Source organism: Podarcis gaigeae, assembly GCF_964106915.1.
Source record: "Podarcis gaigeae genome assembly, chromosome: 2".
NCBI classification, from domain to species: Eukaryota; Metazoa; Chordata; class Lepidosauria; order Squamata; family Lacertidae; genus Podarcis; species Podarcis gaigeae.
The window spans coordinates 71,701,433-71,717,786 of NC_139679.1; the positions used below are offsets into that span (position 1 = coordinate 71,701,433).

The 16,354-nt window shown below is 43.6% G+C and overlaps 1 protein-coding gene across 3 annotated transcripts in view; it reads right to left on the bottom strand.

Annotated features, from left to right (window-relative positions):
- Positions 1-16,354, bottom strand: part of MST1R (macrophage stimulating 1 receptor) — a 52,737-nt gene that overhangs the window by 10,183 nt on the left and 26,200 nt on the right. For all 3 annotated transcript variants that reach the window (XM_083726501.1, XM_083726502.1, XM_083726503.1), the window contains 8 exons: positions 14,935-15,105; positions 12,447-12,625; positions 7,581-7,755; positions 6,878-7,023; positions 5,153-5,314; positions 4,467-4,560; positions 2,541-2,768; positions 1,753-1,899 (listed from right to left, as the gene is read on the bottom strand). In XM_083726501.1, coding sequence (XP_083582627.1) covers positions 1,753-1,899; positions 2,541-2,768; positions 4,467-4,560; positions 5,153-5,314; positions 6,878-7,023; positions 7,581-7,755; positions 12,447-12,625; positions 14,935-15,105 — 1,302 coding nt within the window. The remainder of the gene's footprint in view (positions 1-1,752; positions 1,900-2,540; positions 2,769-4,466; positions 4,561-5,152; positions 5,315-6,877; positions 7,024-7,580; positions 7,756-12,446; positions 12,626-14,934; positions 15,106-16,354) is intronic.

A 16,354-nucleotide genomic window follows, 5' to 3' on the forward strand; every position in this document is an offset into this window, starting at 1 on the left:
GTATAACAGATTGCCAGCTGGACAGAAAGGGAGCAACTCAAATATCCTAGGTTGTTTAGAAGCCTGGAGGGCTGTTGTGTACATTGCACTATTAGTCCCAAAGCTTGTGGTCAGTCAAGATTTGGATTCCATGGAAGGGCATAGTTGGTGAGACTCCATGTGTGCTGTGGTGACATTTTGGATGGGGGCTGTTGGAGTCCGTCTGTTTGGTCTGTTTCCTGCCCAGGGGGGGGGATGATGATAGCGGTAGGAGGAATCACAGGGCAGGAAGAAAAGAGATCATGGGAAGGGGGGCAGTGCAGGGCTTCATCTTTGCACAAGATTCCTTAAGTCTAGACTCAAGTGCAAAGAAGGCATCTCTGCTAAGGTTGTGATGCTCTTGTAGGAGGAGGAGGAGAACTATGAAATGTCCTGGAGGGAGGGTAGCAGGATGGCAGCAGGACACATGGTACAGAGCTGTGTCTTTTATTCCCTTGAGAAAAGCAGCAAGGGTGTGTGCCAGGGAGTGATACACTGAGGATGAAAAACAGCTAATAAGGAAAATGATAAACATCTCCTCCCCTTTGTCCTTCTCTCAACCTGAAGGAACCCAAGAGGGGCAGGAAGCAATCAGAGAGTCACATATACAGTGTAATTTCTCTCACAGAATCTATAGAAGTGACAGACAACCCAGCACACCACCCCCTCTTCAGTAGTTAAGACCACAAGTAGCCGACTCCTTCTTTAGGCAGGATTTGGCATGCTCTGTACACAAATAAACTTTAAAACACACACACAAGAAATTCTAAACTCTGGAATGGCCAGACAAAAAGAGAGAGAGAACACACATGCATTCCATAGTTGGCCGGTAGCAATGCCTCTGAGAACAGAGAGTGCCCCCCCCACACACACACCAGCAGAGAATGACCCAGGGAAAGTATTTAGAGTCATACTGGGTGTGCCCTTGAAAATCAGTGCCATCTAGAATGTGGGCAGTGATGCAAGCATGGGCACCGGAACCAATTTTCTCACCATGTGCTGTTCAGTGCAGGAACTCCAAGGCAGTAGAATTGATTATCCACCTTTTTCTCACCCCCACTCCTGAGAGACTTGAAGATACACAGATAGATTTTTAAAATTTATTTAAACCATTAAGAGTCCCTGGTGAATTCCAAACACGGAAAAACCCTTTCCTAATGAAAAATGAGTCTAAGAAGTAGTGCCAAGGGGAGCCAGAAATTTCCCAATGTTCTGCTGTAAAAATGTATCTGCGGCTTGTTTGGTTTGGATATGCCAGGTATTTCTTTAAAGACTTTCTTTAAAGGTCAGAATTAAGTCTGCTCTGAACTCACAAGTTGCTACAAAGGCCAGATGTTATAGATGACGTGGGATGACACATCCACAGGATGCGGCCCAGATCAGTTTTCCTGGGAGCCATGTCATGCTTAGCTGCTGCCTTCGCTACTTCTCAAACATGCGTTATTAAATAGCCTATATGTTTTAAAAGGAGAGAGAAGCAGAAGTAAAGGGGCAAAAGCTTGTCAGAATGAGAATGCATGGAGCTACTGCCCCACGTTTGTTCAGTTCCATTTCCTCTGCAGCCAGTAGTGGAAAAACCAAATGAGTGACTGAACGGTATCAGAGGAAAAAGCAGCCAGAACGGACAAGATGGGAGGAGGCCAAGCTGCAAAAAGGAGAATGGGCCAGAGGAGGCAGAGAGAGAAGCATGTCATGGCATCAGTGCTGGTTGCGGAGAACTGTTGCAAGCTTCACCTGTGCTGGCAAACGATGCAGAGGGGAGTTCAGGTCCCCGGGGATTCGGCAGGTCACCTCGTTTTTCAGCACAGTGGGGTGGCATTCTTTGCCAGCCACTGTGATAGAGATCGCCATGCAGCCTGCCACAGCATCCAGTCCTCTATGCTGTACAAACAAATAAAGACATATACGTTAACCCATTTCGGGAAAAGATCTTCCTCATTGGGCCTCTTGGCTTTGTTGCCCCATGTTTCCCAGACTCCCATGTAACCCTGCTCTGAATCCACAAGCACTTTTGTCTATGCAGAAGAAACTGTTCTGATGACGCTTTAGCATCCCTACCCTCATCCCAATCCCCTCCTGCTCACATCTAATACAGGGGGAACTATAAACAGCAGCACCACCCTTGCCATTTTATTTAATGGGACCCCCTTCGCTATATACAACTTGATTTCTTGGTGCCAATTCATATGCTGCTAAATGGCTCTGTGAGTTAATTTCAACCTATGGAAGTGGTGTACACATATGAGCACTGCAACTTCAGAGAAACTTCAAAACAGCCAACAATGGAGCAGCTTCTTTGTGCAGAGAATTACACATTCCCAGAAAACCCCACTTGCAGACACTGCTACTATGTCCTCCGTGGCTGTGGTCCTATTCATGTTTACTCAGAAGTACAACCCTATTCCCAGGTGTTGGGAGGGTGTTGCCTAGGGTTGCAGCCTAGGTTTTTCTGATGCCGCATTGCTCAGGTGAGCACAGTAATATTGTTCACACATATTGTTGCCCAACTAACAATTACATACATGGATCTCGATCTCATCCTCTCCTGGATTGATTGTGTACAATTGGTCTTGCTGCTCAAAGGGGTAAATCACTGGCTTGGGGTAGTAGCGGATGCGAAACGTCTGGTGCCTCAGTGCTCCATCCATCAAGATCTTCAGGTTCCCATGAATGCTCGCTGCCTTGTTTTCCAATGGGTAGCGAGGACTCTGGCACACGAGGCTCGTAGCAGACCTTTCCCCTTTACAATCCTGAAGACATCAAGAGAACAGTTTAACTTCATTTGACTTAGTTATATCTATCTGATCACTGCTGGAACACTGGATTCTGTTCAAGGGCACACCTTACTGTAAACTAAATAGGAAGGACAGTGTGAAATTCAGGGGTTGAAGAATATGCCTTACCATGAAAGAGAAACTACATAAATTCCAGAGTTTAATTATGCATTCTGTGCAGCTGTATTTAATTTGCCTGCTCTGTACCTATTAATGATCAGTTTTGTTGCTTCCTTGACACTGTTATTTTACCATGCTGAATCGATGAGATTTAAATCATGATTAAATCAGTGAGAGGGAAAGGGCACATTTAAATAATAATAATAATCAAGTCTCTCGGTGATACTTCATCATATATTTACTAAACAATGGTAAACATCTAAAATCTGCAAATCAGGCAGAGTTTAAGAATTCATATTTGAGAAATAATTGAACAAGTTCTTCATTTCCATAGAAAAAATTTCTTTAACTCAATAGAAGCCATTGATTCAGTTTAGAAATTAGGGCTAATATATTTATATCATTTAATATTCACCAACTTATTCTTTAAGAGAAACTTAGCATTTTCATTTTTTAATGATCTACTTTAAACAGTTCTGAATATTTTTTTAAACCACATTTTACATTTTTTAAAAAATCCAATTTTTATCTACTCTTCATGCTGGTATTTTATTAAATGTGTTGGTACCACCCTGAAAGGTGGCCTATAAATACAGATGACAACAACAACAACTCCTCTATACCCTGCACAGTATTCTATCCCTTTCCTACAGTTTTTGGTCTCTTTTTCCAATCTTTGACAAAAAGGATTTTTTAATCTGCCACAGCAAGACATGATACGATCATCCAGGATAAAAATTCTGAAGGATGTTAATTGCTGAACAAACTATTCACAATTCCAGCAGTTTTCATGTGATTTGATGGGGAAAGCTTTTACAATGAGCAGAATCAAAACCAGGTTTATTTAAGGCAAAACATAAGGAGAAATTGTTAAGAAGAATGAAAATAAAGTCAAAAACAACAGCACCGAGTACTTGAAATATAAGGGGGTGGGGACGACTAAAAAGGTTGTAAAAGTATACATTCCATAAAGGAAATGTTAATGTTTGAGGATAAAACAACCACAATCTATGCATAGCTAGGTGCCCCTCAGTTCATCTTTTCACACAAACAAAAGAAAATGCCTTTAGGTAGTCCTGGAAGAACTATTCAAGGATATTCTTACTCATTTAGAAGCAGGGAGGCACCTTCCTGCACAAACTTTGCTTTTGCATTATCTGTTGGTGAACTAAGACGTCACTACAGACTGCCTTCCCCCCTTCAAATTGTAATGATTTATTGGGTTGACCGAGAACATCCTCTCCATTAGTCCATCTTTGAGACAAGTCCCTACAAGGACATACAGGGAGGTATTCTTACTGGGTGTCCCACACTTGCGGGAATCTGTTTCACAGAAAACATCAAAAATGCTGAAACTAAGAATTTCTAATACTTAAACATAGAATTCCTCTGAAGTACAGTAAGTCCTTTTTGTTTCAAAGTGTTAAAAGCATATGGAGAAGGGTTACTTTGATATGGTATCTCATATATGCAGCATGTTTACTCAGGCCAATGGGACTTGCTCTCTAGAAAGTGTGCAGCCTTCCTTTCTCTCCCTCCACCTGCAATACTCACCTTAGCTTCAGTAAGCACTCCGGCAGACTCAAACTCCACCTTTGCATAATACACTGAATCCAAATTGGTGCCACTGATGGAGATATTTGAACCTCTGAAGAAGAAGAAAAATAAGAAGGCTGTGAAAAAGTTTCCTTATCAAGAGATCCTACAGGTATATCCTGGTTGTGTAGGCGGACCTGAGCAGTAAACATAGGAAATCGGTAATGGTACATACAGTTCTCAGTTCCTGGTGGTAATAAACATCCAGGTCTGTGTAGGCCAGTCTAAGGCCTATTTAGGATGAGATTTAGGCCACAATGCTACATACACTTAGCTGGGATTAGGTCCCACTGACCTCAATGCAATTTACCTCCAGGTATCTGCATTGAATAGCCCTGTTGCTATGGAGCTTCCATTTAATTTGGTTAAATGAGATATTTGATGGCTTGGGACCAGGAACTTTGCTTCACAAATAGCATGATGTGCATCACAGAAAGCCTAGAACAGGGAATGCAATGAGACAGGATGGAAAGAAGACATTCTTCCAAGAATCAGGGCAGCCTTTGACAACCAAGGGCCCTCCAGATGTTTTGGAATACAACTTCCAGCAGCCCCAGGCAGTGCTAGCTCTCTCTCTCTGTATGTGTGTTATATTCCAAAAACATCTGGAGGTTCATGAAGGCTGAATAAGGGTGTCCACTCACTCATAGCTGCAGTTGGGAGCGATATGGTGTATCTGGGGATCTTCTCGATACCAGAAGGGCTTCGGAGAAAGAAACGGCTGTTCATCTATTACTACAGTCACAGAAGCATTGCCCAGGTTGTTCACAGGAGGGGTGGTACAAATAATAGCTTCCTCTTTCTGGCTGGGGAAAAGAAGACAAACAGCATGGTAAGGCCCTGCTCAGCCACCTACCATTTAGTCCCATCCTCCACAAGGTCAGGGTGGAGGCAGTCCTTTGCATAATTGCATCATTGTACGTCATGTCACGATGCTGGACCATGCCTGCAAACTGCCACCATGTAAAGAGGTGGACCCCCACACAATTATCTGTGCCTGCTCACTCTGGGAGATGTGAGAATGCGTCACCAGGGATGCAGGTCCTGACAAGACTCATGTGGCACAGCCTGATGAGAGTGTGACTAATTTAGTTAAGGAGATGCAGCATAACCAGACCTGGCGTCCGTGGTCCAGCTAGGTCAGGCGCTGGCTGAGGGGGTTCAAGGACTTTGGGGGGGGGGGTCCTCTCACTGCTCTGCCCTGGCTGTGCTGCCATTCACCTTGGATGCTTTTCATGTGGTGAGTGGGGGTGCTGCTGCTGCTTAACAGCTTGGCTCCCCATCTGCAGTGGACACCCACAATTCTAAGGGATCCAAAATGCCATGTCCCACTACATAGATCTAGCAAATGTGTTGCTTTCATAGGTTCATAGTCTGGTTAGGGCTATATGGGTTTGAGCTTTGCATTGTGGATAACTTAAAATGGTGGATAGTCACTGTAGGTGGGAAACAAGCTTAGCTGCCATTCTGAAGTGCTGTTCCTTGTCCATCTGAAGCATATGGGGGATAGATGAAGGCTGAGAAAACATGTGGGAGCCTCCACAGCCATGGCAAGTAAGGCAAGGTCCTGTCCTGGTAGAGAAGAGATGCGAAACCATGTTTCTATCTTCCATTGAAGTTGTAATTAGATCCTAAGTCATCCTCATTCATTTTGAGGAACCTTAAAAAATAGTGGGTTCAAGCTAAAACTTTCCTTCCATACAGTATAGGCAGAAGATGGTTGATAAGAGGAGTGGTGGCTGTCCTCTCCCTCACATACCTCTGCCTAGAGTAAGCATGATTATGGGAGTATTCATAACCATTCATAACAAAGGGAGATGGCAGATGGCTATGAACTCACATGCCCTGCAAAGCTCTACTCGGTTCATTTGCTTTCACACAAGCAATAGAGACTGTGACTCATTAGGAAAGTATGACTACGAGCAATCACCAAAGAAGAAGAAGATGATGACTGGTGTAGGGGCAGGCAACCACAGATTTACACACAAAAGAACACAGGAAAAGAGTTGTCTCTTGCATCACCAAGATGTGGGAAGGATATTTTTGACACCTCAAACACTGACCATTTAAATTTAGATACTCTGTATCATTTTCCTGGAGATAATACCAAAAGAATTGAAGAGATAAGGAAGCTGGTAACATCTTATAAGGTTGCCTCAAACCAGCTTAGCTAATGTCTGTGGTCACTCCATTAGCTTCACATTAATGCTACAGTGCTAGAAAATGAGAAAAATCCAACATATCTGGAAGGTGGTCAAAAATGTGTTAATCAACTTTCTAAATGTATTTTGAAAACCACAGCTCTATCCTTTATCAAAGGCAATGAATGTAATTCCCATGTTACAATTAAGTGTCACTATTTGCCATACCTTTCCCTTGAGACCAAGGGACAATCCCGACCATTAACCATCACCTTCCTTGTGCCTCCCACCAGAACGTTTTGTCCTTGGATAAAGATCTCTGTTCCTCCAGCCTGTGGGCCGTACGGTGGATGGATAGAAGTTATTTTAGGCAGCTGTTGATAGTGAAGAGAAGAAATGCTAAACTCACTGTATCAAACTCTCTGAGCCCTGTAACCAACTTTGAGAAAGAAAAGGGAAGGCCACTGTTTTTCACAGACACTGAAGTAATGAATTTAAGCTGTGGCAAGGTAGTTTGGTGTAAAATATTAAAAGAAATCCTGACCATCAGGACCAACAGCCAGAAAACAGAATAAAAGTAGAGGCTGCAAGACCTTCTTCTGGAGAAGTGTTTGCCTAGAGTGGCTGATTACTTGTTCTCAAGTAATAAAACTTGTTACTAGATATTTCTTAAGCAGAAAAGCCATGGCTGGACCTAGGAATTCAAAACTACAAAGCAGGTTTCCCACTAAAGCACCCAAACCCAGCAGTTGAGACCGGCAATCTTGCATTATGCCTCTGCACTACTAGCTCCCATGGAACACCAGCTGCAGAGCACCAGAACGCCTATCACTGGCTCTTAGTGGGTCTATTAAATTCTCATTACATCAATGAACAACAGCCATGAAGAAGCATGCAGGAGCAAAGGTAGTGGAAAGAAACCAAGGCTCACCTTAAATTCAAAGCCACTGAGGACTGAGGAGCCACTAATGTAAAATGGGGTGTGCTCCTTCTCTACAACAGTGACCTCAACCTTCTGTGGCCCCAGCATGTTCACTTCCTCTTTTGGTGTCAAAGTGCAGACAATAACTTCAACATAATCTTTCCAGCGCGGCACTTCACTGTACCTGAAAAGCAAAAAGGGTGCTGAAAAGATGCACAAGAAACTAATGTGATGATGATCTGCCTAATAAAGTCTAGTGGCTCTTTAGCACCATGAAATGGAAAAATATTCAAAATAGTTCACTTGTACACTACTAACCTTAGGGCAGATATGGGGAACCTCCTGCCTGTGAACCAGACCTGGCTAGCTGGACCTCCACATTTGACTTGCAGGGCTGTTTTAGGCAGGCCACACCTACCTGCCCTACACCTGATGCCATACATGAGGGTGTGGCTTCAAAGGAACATTAATGAATTTAACATGAGATCAGGGTTATTCCTTTGTTGGATCAAGGTGCGCTCCCATCAGTTTATGAACAATGCCTGCTTCCCTTGCTCCAGCAGAAGGAAGCAGTTCCACTGAATCAGGGCTTCAAAGTGTAGCATCACCTGATGTCATAGTGATGGCAGGTGACTGACAGGTGGGTAAGGCCACATCCTTCTGTCAAATTTGGCTTGCAGGAGTAGGGAGATAAGGAACTGGCCTGCAGGTCACATAATGTAAAGGTAAGGTAAAGGTACCCCTGCCCGTACGGGCCAGTCTTGACAGACTCTGGGGTTGTGTGCCCATCTCACTCAAGAGGCCAGGGGCCAGCGCTGTCCGGAGACACTTCCGGGTCACGTGGCCAGCGTGACATCGCTGCTCTGGCGAGCCAGAGCCGCACACGGAAACGCCGTTTACCTTCCCGCTGGTAAGCGGTCCCTATTTATCTACTTGCACCCGGAGGTGCTTTCGAACTGCTAGGTTGGCAGGCGCTGGGACCAAGCAGCGGGAGCGCACCCCGCCGCAGGGATTCGAACCGCCGACCTTTCAATCGGCAAGTCCTTTCAACCTGCGTCCCCATAATGTACCACACAAAAAAAGATTATCTGACCTGCAGGCCAGTTCCTTATCTCCCTACCCCTGCAAGCCAAATTTGACAGAAAGATGTGACCTTACTGTTGGAGATGTAAAGAAGGGGAAGGTACATTTTACCATATGTGGGGGGATTGCAAGATTATTATTTTTTAAAAAAAATGGGAAATGATATACAATGAATTGAAAAAAAATGTTTAAAATAACATTTGTTTAAAAACCAAAAGCATTTTGTTGGGTATTTTAGTACAAGATCTGCCGAATGAAAACGGACATTATTCATGTATGCTACAACAGCAGCAAGAATCTTAATAGCACAAAATTGGAAGAGTGGAGAAATACCATCAAAAGAACAATGGCAAGAAAAGTTTATGAACTATGCAGAGTTAGCAAAACTAACGGACAAACTGTGTGAAAAGGACAATAGTGACTTTGAAAAAGAATGGGACCCTTTTATAACATATTTGCAGAAACAACAACAAAAAATGAACTCATTGGCAGGGTTTAAATAAACATTTAGAACTTTATTTAAAGAGAACAAGAAGTATAACAATGGGACAACATAGTATTAAATACAAACAGCAGATTGTATCATTTGATGTAACAAACCAGAAATGGAAGCTGAGAGAAGTCAACAGGTAGGGGGGGGCTGGAAAATGAATGTTTAGTAATGATGATGGATATTTGTTGTAAGAAATAAAATAAAATAAAATAAAATAAAATAAAAATTATTATTATTATTTTAAAAAAAGATAAAGTACCGCATCTCTCCCTTACAGCAATTCATCTCTGAAGGTTGTGTTTGCAGAAAGTGGCAACAAGAGGATGGGTCTTTTCCATTGTAGTTGCCCATCTATGGAATGCTGTGCCCAGGAACGCTTATCGATGCCAAAATTGCCAGTTTTGAGGAACCAGTCAAAGGCATTCCTCTTCACCCAGACTTTGGGATCTCAATTTAAACTGAAATGTGATATGTTCTGTGGTCTGTTTTAATGCTTCTCTTTTAATGGGGTAGGATAGGAGAAGTCCTTTTTATTCTTGTTAATAGATGAGCACCTTCAGAAAAATACAGAAATTTAGGTTTTATGTTTGCTTATTCCATGGTTTTTGGAATCTACCGTATTTACGCGAATCTAATGTGCCATCGAATCTAATGTGTGCCTCAATTTTCAAAACCTTGAAACCAAAAAAGGATTTGCTGGCGAATATAAATGAGCCTTAAAACCTAATGCACACCCTAATTTTTGTGATGTAAGTAGGCAAAATATGGTGTGCTAACTTTGGCCCATCCATTTCAAGAGGTTCACTCTGAGTAAAAGTTAGTTGAATACGGTCCACACATATATATTATTGTGGCAATTTTCTTTGAATGCACACCTGCATATTGCAGGGTGAACTCAGGGAGCCAGCTTCTGTAAATACACAATGCCTGGGCTCCAGCATGCTGTTATAACTCCATCAACTGCCTCCTTCACAGAGGGTTTATCATCATCCTCAGTAGGGATTGTGGTGATGGATCAGCTTGGGTCAAGCAAGGGCTCCAGCTTGGAAATACTTGATCATTTATGGAATGGAAGAATTCAATTCACCTATTCCATTTGCAAGTCCAGAGTTAGATGTGAAAAATGGATCGGGCGACAGCAAGACATAACAACTGTGACTCCTGCTATGTCTTCCTATATACCTGTTTCTCCCTCTAAATAGTTTTTAAGAGGCATTTCCTTACCCAAATATGACCTGCCCTCTTGAATAAAATGCTGCCAGACAATGCTCAGTTGTTGGTTTTAGTTTTTTGCTTAATGCAGATCAAAGCTCACTAGAATGACTGACTCCAGCATGGGCCATGGAGGTGAAACTCTATTTGTACTAATAGGGAACAGTAGAAACTGCTGTTTCATTTCCGCTCCGGGAAAGCTGCCAATGTCTAAACTGTGACACACAGAAATGTCTCCTCTCCTGATTTCAACATGTAAGTGTAAGGCTGCTATGACATCATCTGAGGGCCTCACACAGGCAGAAAGAAGTACCAGAAGGAACTCTAGAAAAAGTCATATTCTAACCATAAGCCCCACATTTTGCATCTAGTCTATGAATACATTGATTAAATGAGAAGGAGAGAGAGATGGATTTGGCCACATGGATAGCACTGTGCTAAGTAAAAGGGGTGAATTACTCAATGACTGAACTGCTACCCTCACAGAACTGGCAGGACCTCTGCAACCATGAAGACTAGAAAATTCTCCCCCCGTAAAAAAATGCTTAGAATCTCAGGATTCTACTGAGATTGTTGGATGCCACATATATTCTACATTCCACAGTACTTTCATACTTTCATCTTGAGAGCTCTGGAAAAGAACATTCTAAACCAGCACCAATGTTTTATTCATATTATAATTCCCTTCTAATGGTGCTCAGGGAGCTGTGAGGAAAGAACAACAAACCACACAAAAATTCATTTAAGCTGAGTGGTACAAACACTCTGAGGTGAAAGGAGAAAGAGAGTCTGTTCACTAAGGCTCCCACACAACCTACACCGTACCCCTACAGAGCCCTATGTCTTCCTAAACTTATCCCTTGGCTGGCCCCATTTTCCTTCAGGAAGATACCAGAAGCTGAAGAAAACATTAGACCACTGCTGGCTTAATGTCCCTTAGCAGTGAAAACACAGAGTCCAGACCAAGAGAAGAGAGCACTTTTCCACCAGTTTTCCCCAGACAGCTTATCAGCTGTGGCCTCACTCTCCCTATCTGGCCTCACACATACCATGTGGAGTCTGAACAGAGCACTGTGCCATTGTCAGCCAAGGCTTCTGAGATTAAGGGCTCATCCAGACTTCCACTTGTCCTTCCACTTTCTGCTTGGAAAATCTGCTCTTTGGTGCTGAATCGGAACAAATGTCAATCAGGTTTTCTGCAGATTGGCGTTTGCTCCTATTCAGTGCTGGGTTTTCCCAGGGAACGCAGTGGGGTAAATGGAAAACCACTCATACCTGTGCCTAGAAAGCATACGACAAGGGTGAAACCCCTCAGACCCATGCTTTCTAGGCACAGGACAAGTGGAAATGTGCACCAGCCCTTAATCAACGCATCACTCAGTATGTTCCTGGTGTGAAGCACTGAAGAACAACACCAAAGGGAGATAGTTCTTCATAGGGACCATGGGACAAGCATGCACAAAGGAATTCCCTTCGATCTTGAACGCCAACCCGGAATGTAAAACTCCTGGACGAGAGGGAATATTGCTTAACTTTGTACATTATAGTCTGCCTGCTTATAGTCCATCTTATTTTGAAGGTTCAGGGCAGCTTTCAACCTGAAAATACAGGGTATAATTCAACATAGTGCTAAGCAGACTGCTCCACCAGCTGAAGTGTTTCTGCTTGCCTGATGGCATGCTCTCTCCTCTCCTCCCCCTTGTGCAGACTTCCACTAGTGGGACCAGATGGTGGAACACGGCCCTTAACCTCTCCAAATTTAAAACAGAATTTATATATAATTATAACACCATGGGAAGTCTCCATGCTTCTACTAACCTATCCAACCTGTCTTCACCCTGCAAAGGTAGCCCAGACACACAGGCCTAACAAGTCTTCCAGAAGGTGCTCAGGCTGAGATTGTGGTGAATCTCCAAAGAAAAACAGCCACCAAGAATTCCTCTCTGCACACCTTTCTTACATGCATAAGGAACATTTACAGAATGCTAGTCTGTGTACAGTAGATGCAGGGCTGAGAAAGTGAACTGGAAAGAAGGAAGGGGGAATACTGTTTGCAGGCTTCGTGTTTTTTAACTTTCAGATGTTACCTGTTTTCCAGGCTCTCTTCAAACAGTATGGTGCAATTCTTCCGTCCCACTGTAACCTTGTAGTCACCAAGGGTTGAAGGTGAGGCATCCATGCCACTGAAATATGAACCTGAACGAAAGCCTGAGCCACAGAGTGTCACCTTAGTGCTGCCTTGTAGTGGTGCATTTCTGGGGTAGAACTGTGAAAACAGATGATACACAAAGCTTTACTTACGCAGTCACCAGCATGATTCGAATAGCCCTTAGATACACCTGTCTTCTGCTCAAGTTCCAAACACCAATAAGACCCAGTTATTGGCACCAGGCAATGCCGCAGACATACTCTGACACAAAGAGAACTTACATGGGAATGGCAATTTTTTCTCCAGGCCCTTCCCTAACTGCTGCAAAAAGCCTTAGGTTAGGATTCACTTCCATTTGGAGGGAAGATGTTGAATGAATTATTAGGATAAGCTGTTGCTCGGACCAAGTGCAGGAAAGTTCAACTGCATGCAGTAAAAGGTGAACACAGTCCATATGGGGAACATAAAGTAGCAGTAATCCCAATTATCTGCAATTAGTTAACATGTTGTTTCAAAAACTGTCTAGGATCAAGGCTGGCATGCTCAGGCTAAACTAATGGTGTGATGATGTCACCAACCAAACCTTGAACAAGGGTGAATAGCAGCAAACTGGGATAGTCCCACTTCTTGAAAGTGCTACTTTGGTACTGAAAACATTTGAGCATGAACATTTAATACTCCCTTGCTTTATGCTCACAACAAACTTATTTTTATTCACTGTTGAGGTCACGTGAAAGTGACTTGATGAAGGCCACCCAGTTTGCTTCAAGGGTGAGCTTAGATCTGAATCTGTCACCCATATTCAAAATCAGTATAAACATGGTATCACAGCATTTGCCTAAAATTTAATACAGGGAGCAAAATATGCAAATAGCAAAACATTTAAACAACTCTAAGTGTGTTTCTTCAATAATATTTTTATATGTTATTTAGCTAGTTAAAAATGAATAAAGAAAGAGTGAAGTAGAAGTTTAAATTTATTCCTTTATCAAGCTGTTACTCTGCCTCTTTTTGAAGCCAAACTAATTTGACCTAATGACTCCCTGTGACGACAAGTGACTAATGTTAATGGTTAAGAGTTTACCTCAGAATGGTTTGCTCTGCTAAATATTAACTCACCTTAAAGGAATATAAGAATCGCAGTGCGGCCACATCAAAAGCCACAAAAAGAAAGTCTTAATCAGCCCTAGCAGCAAACCATGATTATGCATAGACTCTTTATTAGTATCAAGGAGACTTTTTAGATGCCCGCAGTGGTGTGAAGATGACCCCATTCCCAGAGGAGCCACTGTACACCTGGAGTGTGTGTCTGCGCAGGCTCTCTGACAGAGCTAGGGAACCTCAGGCCAAGGGGCCAAGGGTAACTCTGTTTATCTAGTCCTCAGCCACACCTCCTTCTCCCATTCACACCTCTCACTAGTCCTAGTCATATCCTCCCTGAGCATTTATGCTTGTCTGGAATGTGCCCTTGAGCTCTGATAACAGCCATACAGAGGCTGTATTTACATTTCTTGCTTTGCCCACTTTTGCCTCAGGAGTCACCTACTACGGGCATGACACGCACAGAAGGTTGCCCAGGTGGGAATGTGGCCTTGGGCCTGAAAATGCTTTCCCCCACCCCTGCTGTAAAAGGAGCAAGTGTATGTGGTCTCCATATACTGGCTGTTCCATGCACACGAGCCCCAATCTGCTTGAGACAAAGGGGGAAGGTCAATACCAGAACACCAGGAAGGGCTTCGCACTATAGCTGAAAACTCATCAGCCCACCTTTGTCCCCACATGACTGTTCCTTGTGCATGTCAAATGCAGTGAGTCGTTCCAAAAGATACAAAGGATGTGAATGTGTATCTTTGTGGGTTTTCTGTTTGGGAAACAACAACACTGCCCTCACTAAAGGCAAAATGGAGAACACAGTGCTCAATATTGCCATGCTAAAGTCACCCTTTCAGGAAAGATGAAAAGGGTCACATAGAGTAAAAGAGAGAGGGAGGGTGTGGGGTTTTTTTTTTTTTGGTTTGGTTTTTTTGTCCCCCACCCCCCATGGCTCCACTCAAGAAGTTGAGCCAGTGGTGAGGTAGATGTCTTAAGTGCTCTATTTGGACGAACATGCAAAGCAAGAGGTTAAGTCAGAAAGAAAAAATACACCCCGTGGAAAACATAATAACTAATGCAAAATGCAGGTGGAGCATGTCTCAGGAAATGCAGGCATTATGGGTCCCAAGATGCCCAGAGTACTTTAGGCTTTATGACAAACACATTTGACAAACAGAAATATAAAAACATCCAGACAGTTAACAAAGGGTGGAGGGAAGAACTAAGGCAGTCCCAAAGCACCAAATAGCTCAGTGAGCATAGCTGCAGTGCGCATAAGCCACCATGCCAGTGTACCATTAGGCAATCTCATACATAAGAAGATACTTGCGTACATCAGTGAGGACAGGAGAGCAGCTCTTCTGGTTCCACTCTGCCTTGCAGTCTTCCTGACGGGTGCATGCATTTCCACACCAGCCACACTGCATGAAACGCTCTGCCTTCAGGCAGCGGAAGCATGTCAGGAAATGGCGACAGCCTGGACCAGTTATTTTCACCTGGGACACCTGCAAGATGGACAGTTGCCGAAGAGGATGGGTTGAGCTCAACTTTGCATGCAGAAGGTCCTTGTTTCAATCCTCAGCATCTCCAGGTGGGACTGGGAGAGACCCCTGCCTGAAACCCTGGACAGCCACTGCCAGGCAGTGCAGGTCAGCAGCACTGAACCTCCAACCCACTGTAAGATCATTTCCCCCAGCAGGCTGACCACCCACCGCCCCACACCTGGTATCATGTATGACAGTCAGGTGTGGGCAGGAAAAGATATGTCTCCAAAGGAGCCTTAAAATGCACGCCAAGTGTTCACTGGAAAATGGGTTTGTATCAAAGAATCCAAGCCCCACTTGGATCAGCTTCGCTATAAAGTACTGGAAACTCCTGGGTGCAGCCAATCCAAGCAGGGATTTACGTCACCACTAAACAGCTAAATGGCAGTGACTTCAAGGCTGGCTTGGATCCACTGGGATCTTCCTGTGCAGCACAGCTTGAACTCAAGCTACATGGCATCATGTTGATGTCAGGTGATTGACAGGGAGGTGGCACTTAACTCCCCCGTGCTTGGTGTTGACAAGCATGAGCAGGATGAACCAATGACCTGACTTACTGTAAGGTAGCTTTCTATGTTCCTATGTCAAGGGGACTGATGGTCTTTCCAACAGCACATCTTTCAAACAGCATGTACTTTGCTCACCAAGAAAATCAATTTATTTATAAGTATTTTTATACCGTCCTTTAACCATATTCCCAGGGTGGTCCACAACAGGAAAAACCCAATTAAAATATGAATGCAATCTACCCTCAGAACAGCCCCCCTTGTGCATCTGCCACACTCGGTGCTTGTAGCTTGTATCAAGGCATCAAGACATCAGAGAGACGAAGCAGGTGGGCTCCTAATACTCCTGGTCTCAGCAAGGAGCTGTCATCAAGTTCTGAGCTCTGTTTTACAGCTGCCTGACCAGAATATTCCCCCCCCCCCAGTAAAGCTAGAATGAGTTGGCAGCAGAAAACACCCAAAACCTTGCTGAAATCCAGTGGGATTTGCCATGTGATGAAGCCACTGAGACCAAAAAAGGTTAGGTAGGCAGCCCTAGAGCTATCAGAAGAACAAAATGAGGCCCAGTGAAATGGTGACTTAGAACCACCATTTCTTCAATTAAAGTTCCAACATCCTAAGAGAGATAAATGACTGACTAGAGACAGCAAGTTCAAAGGATTTCTGTAGAAAGAAATGAAAATTTAAAGGGCTGGAAGAGTCAA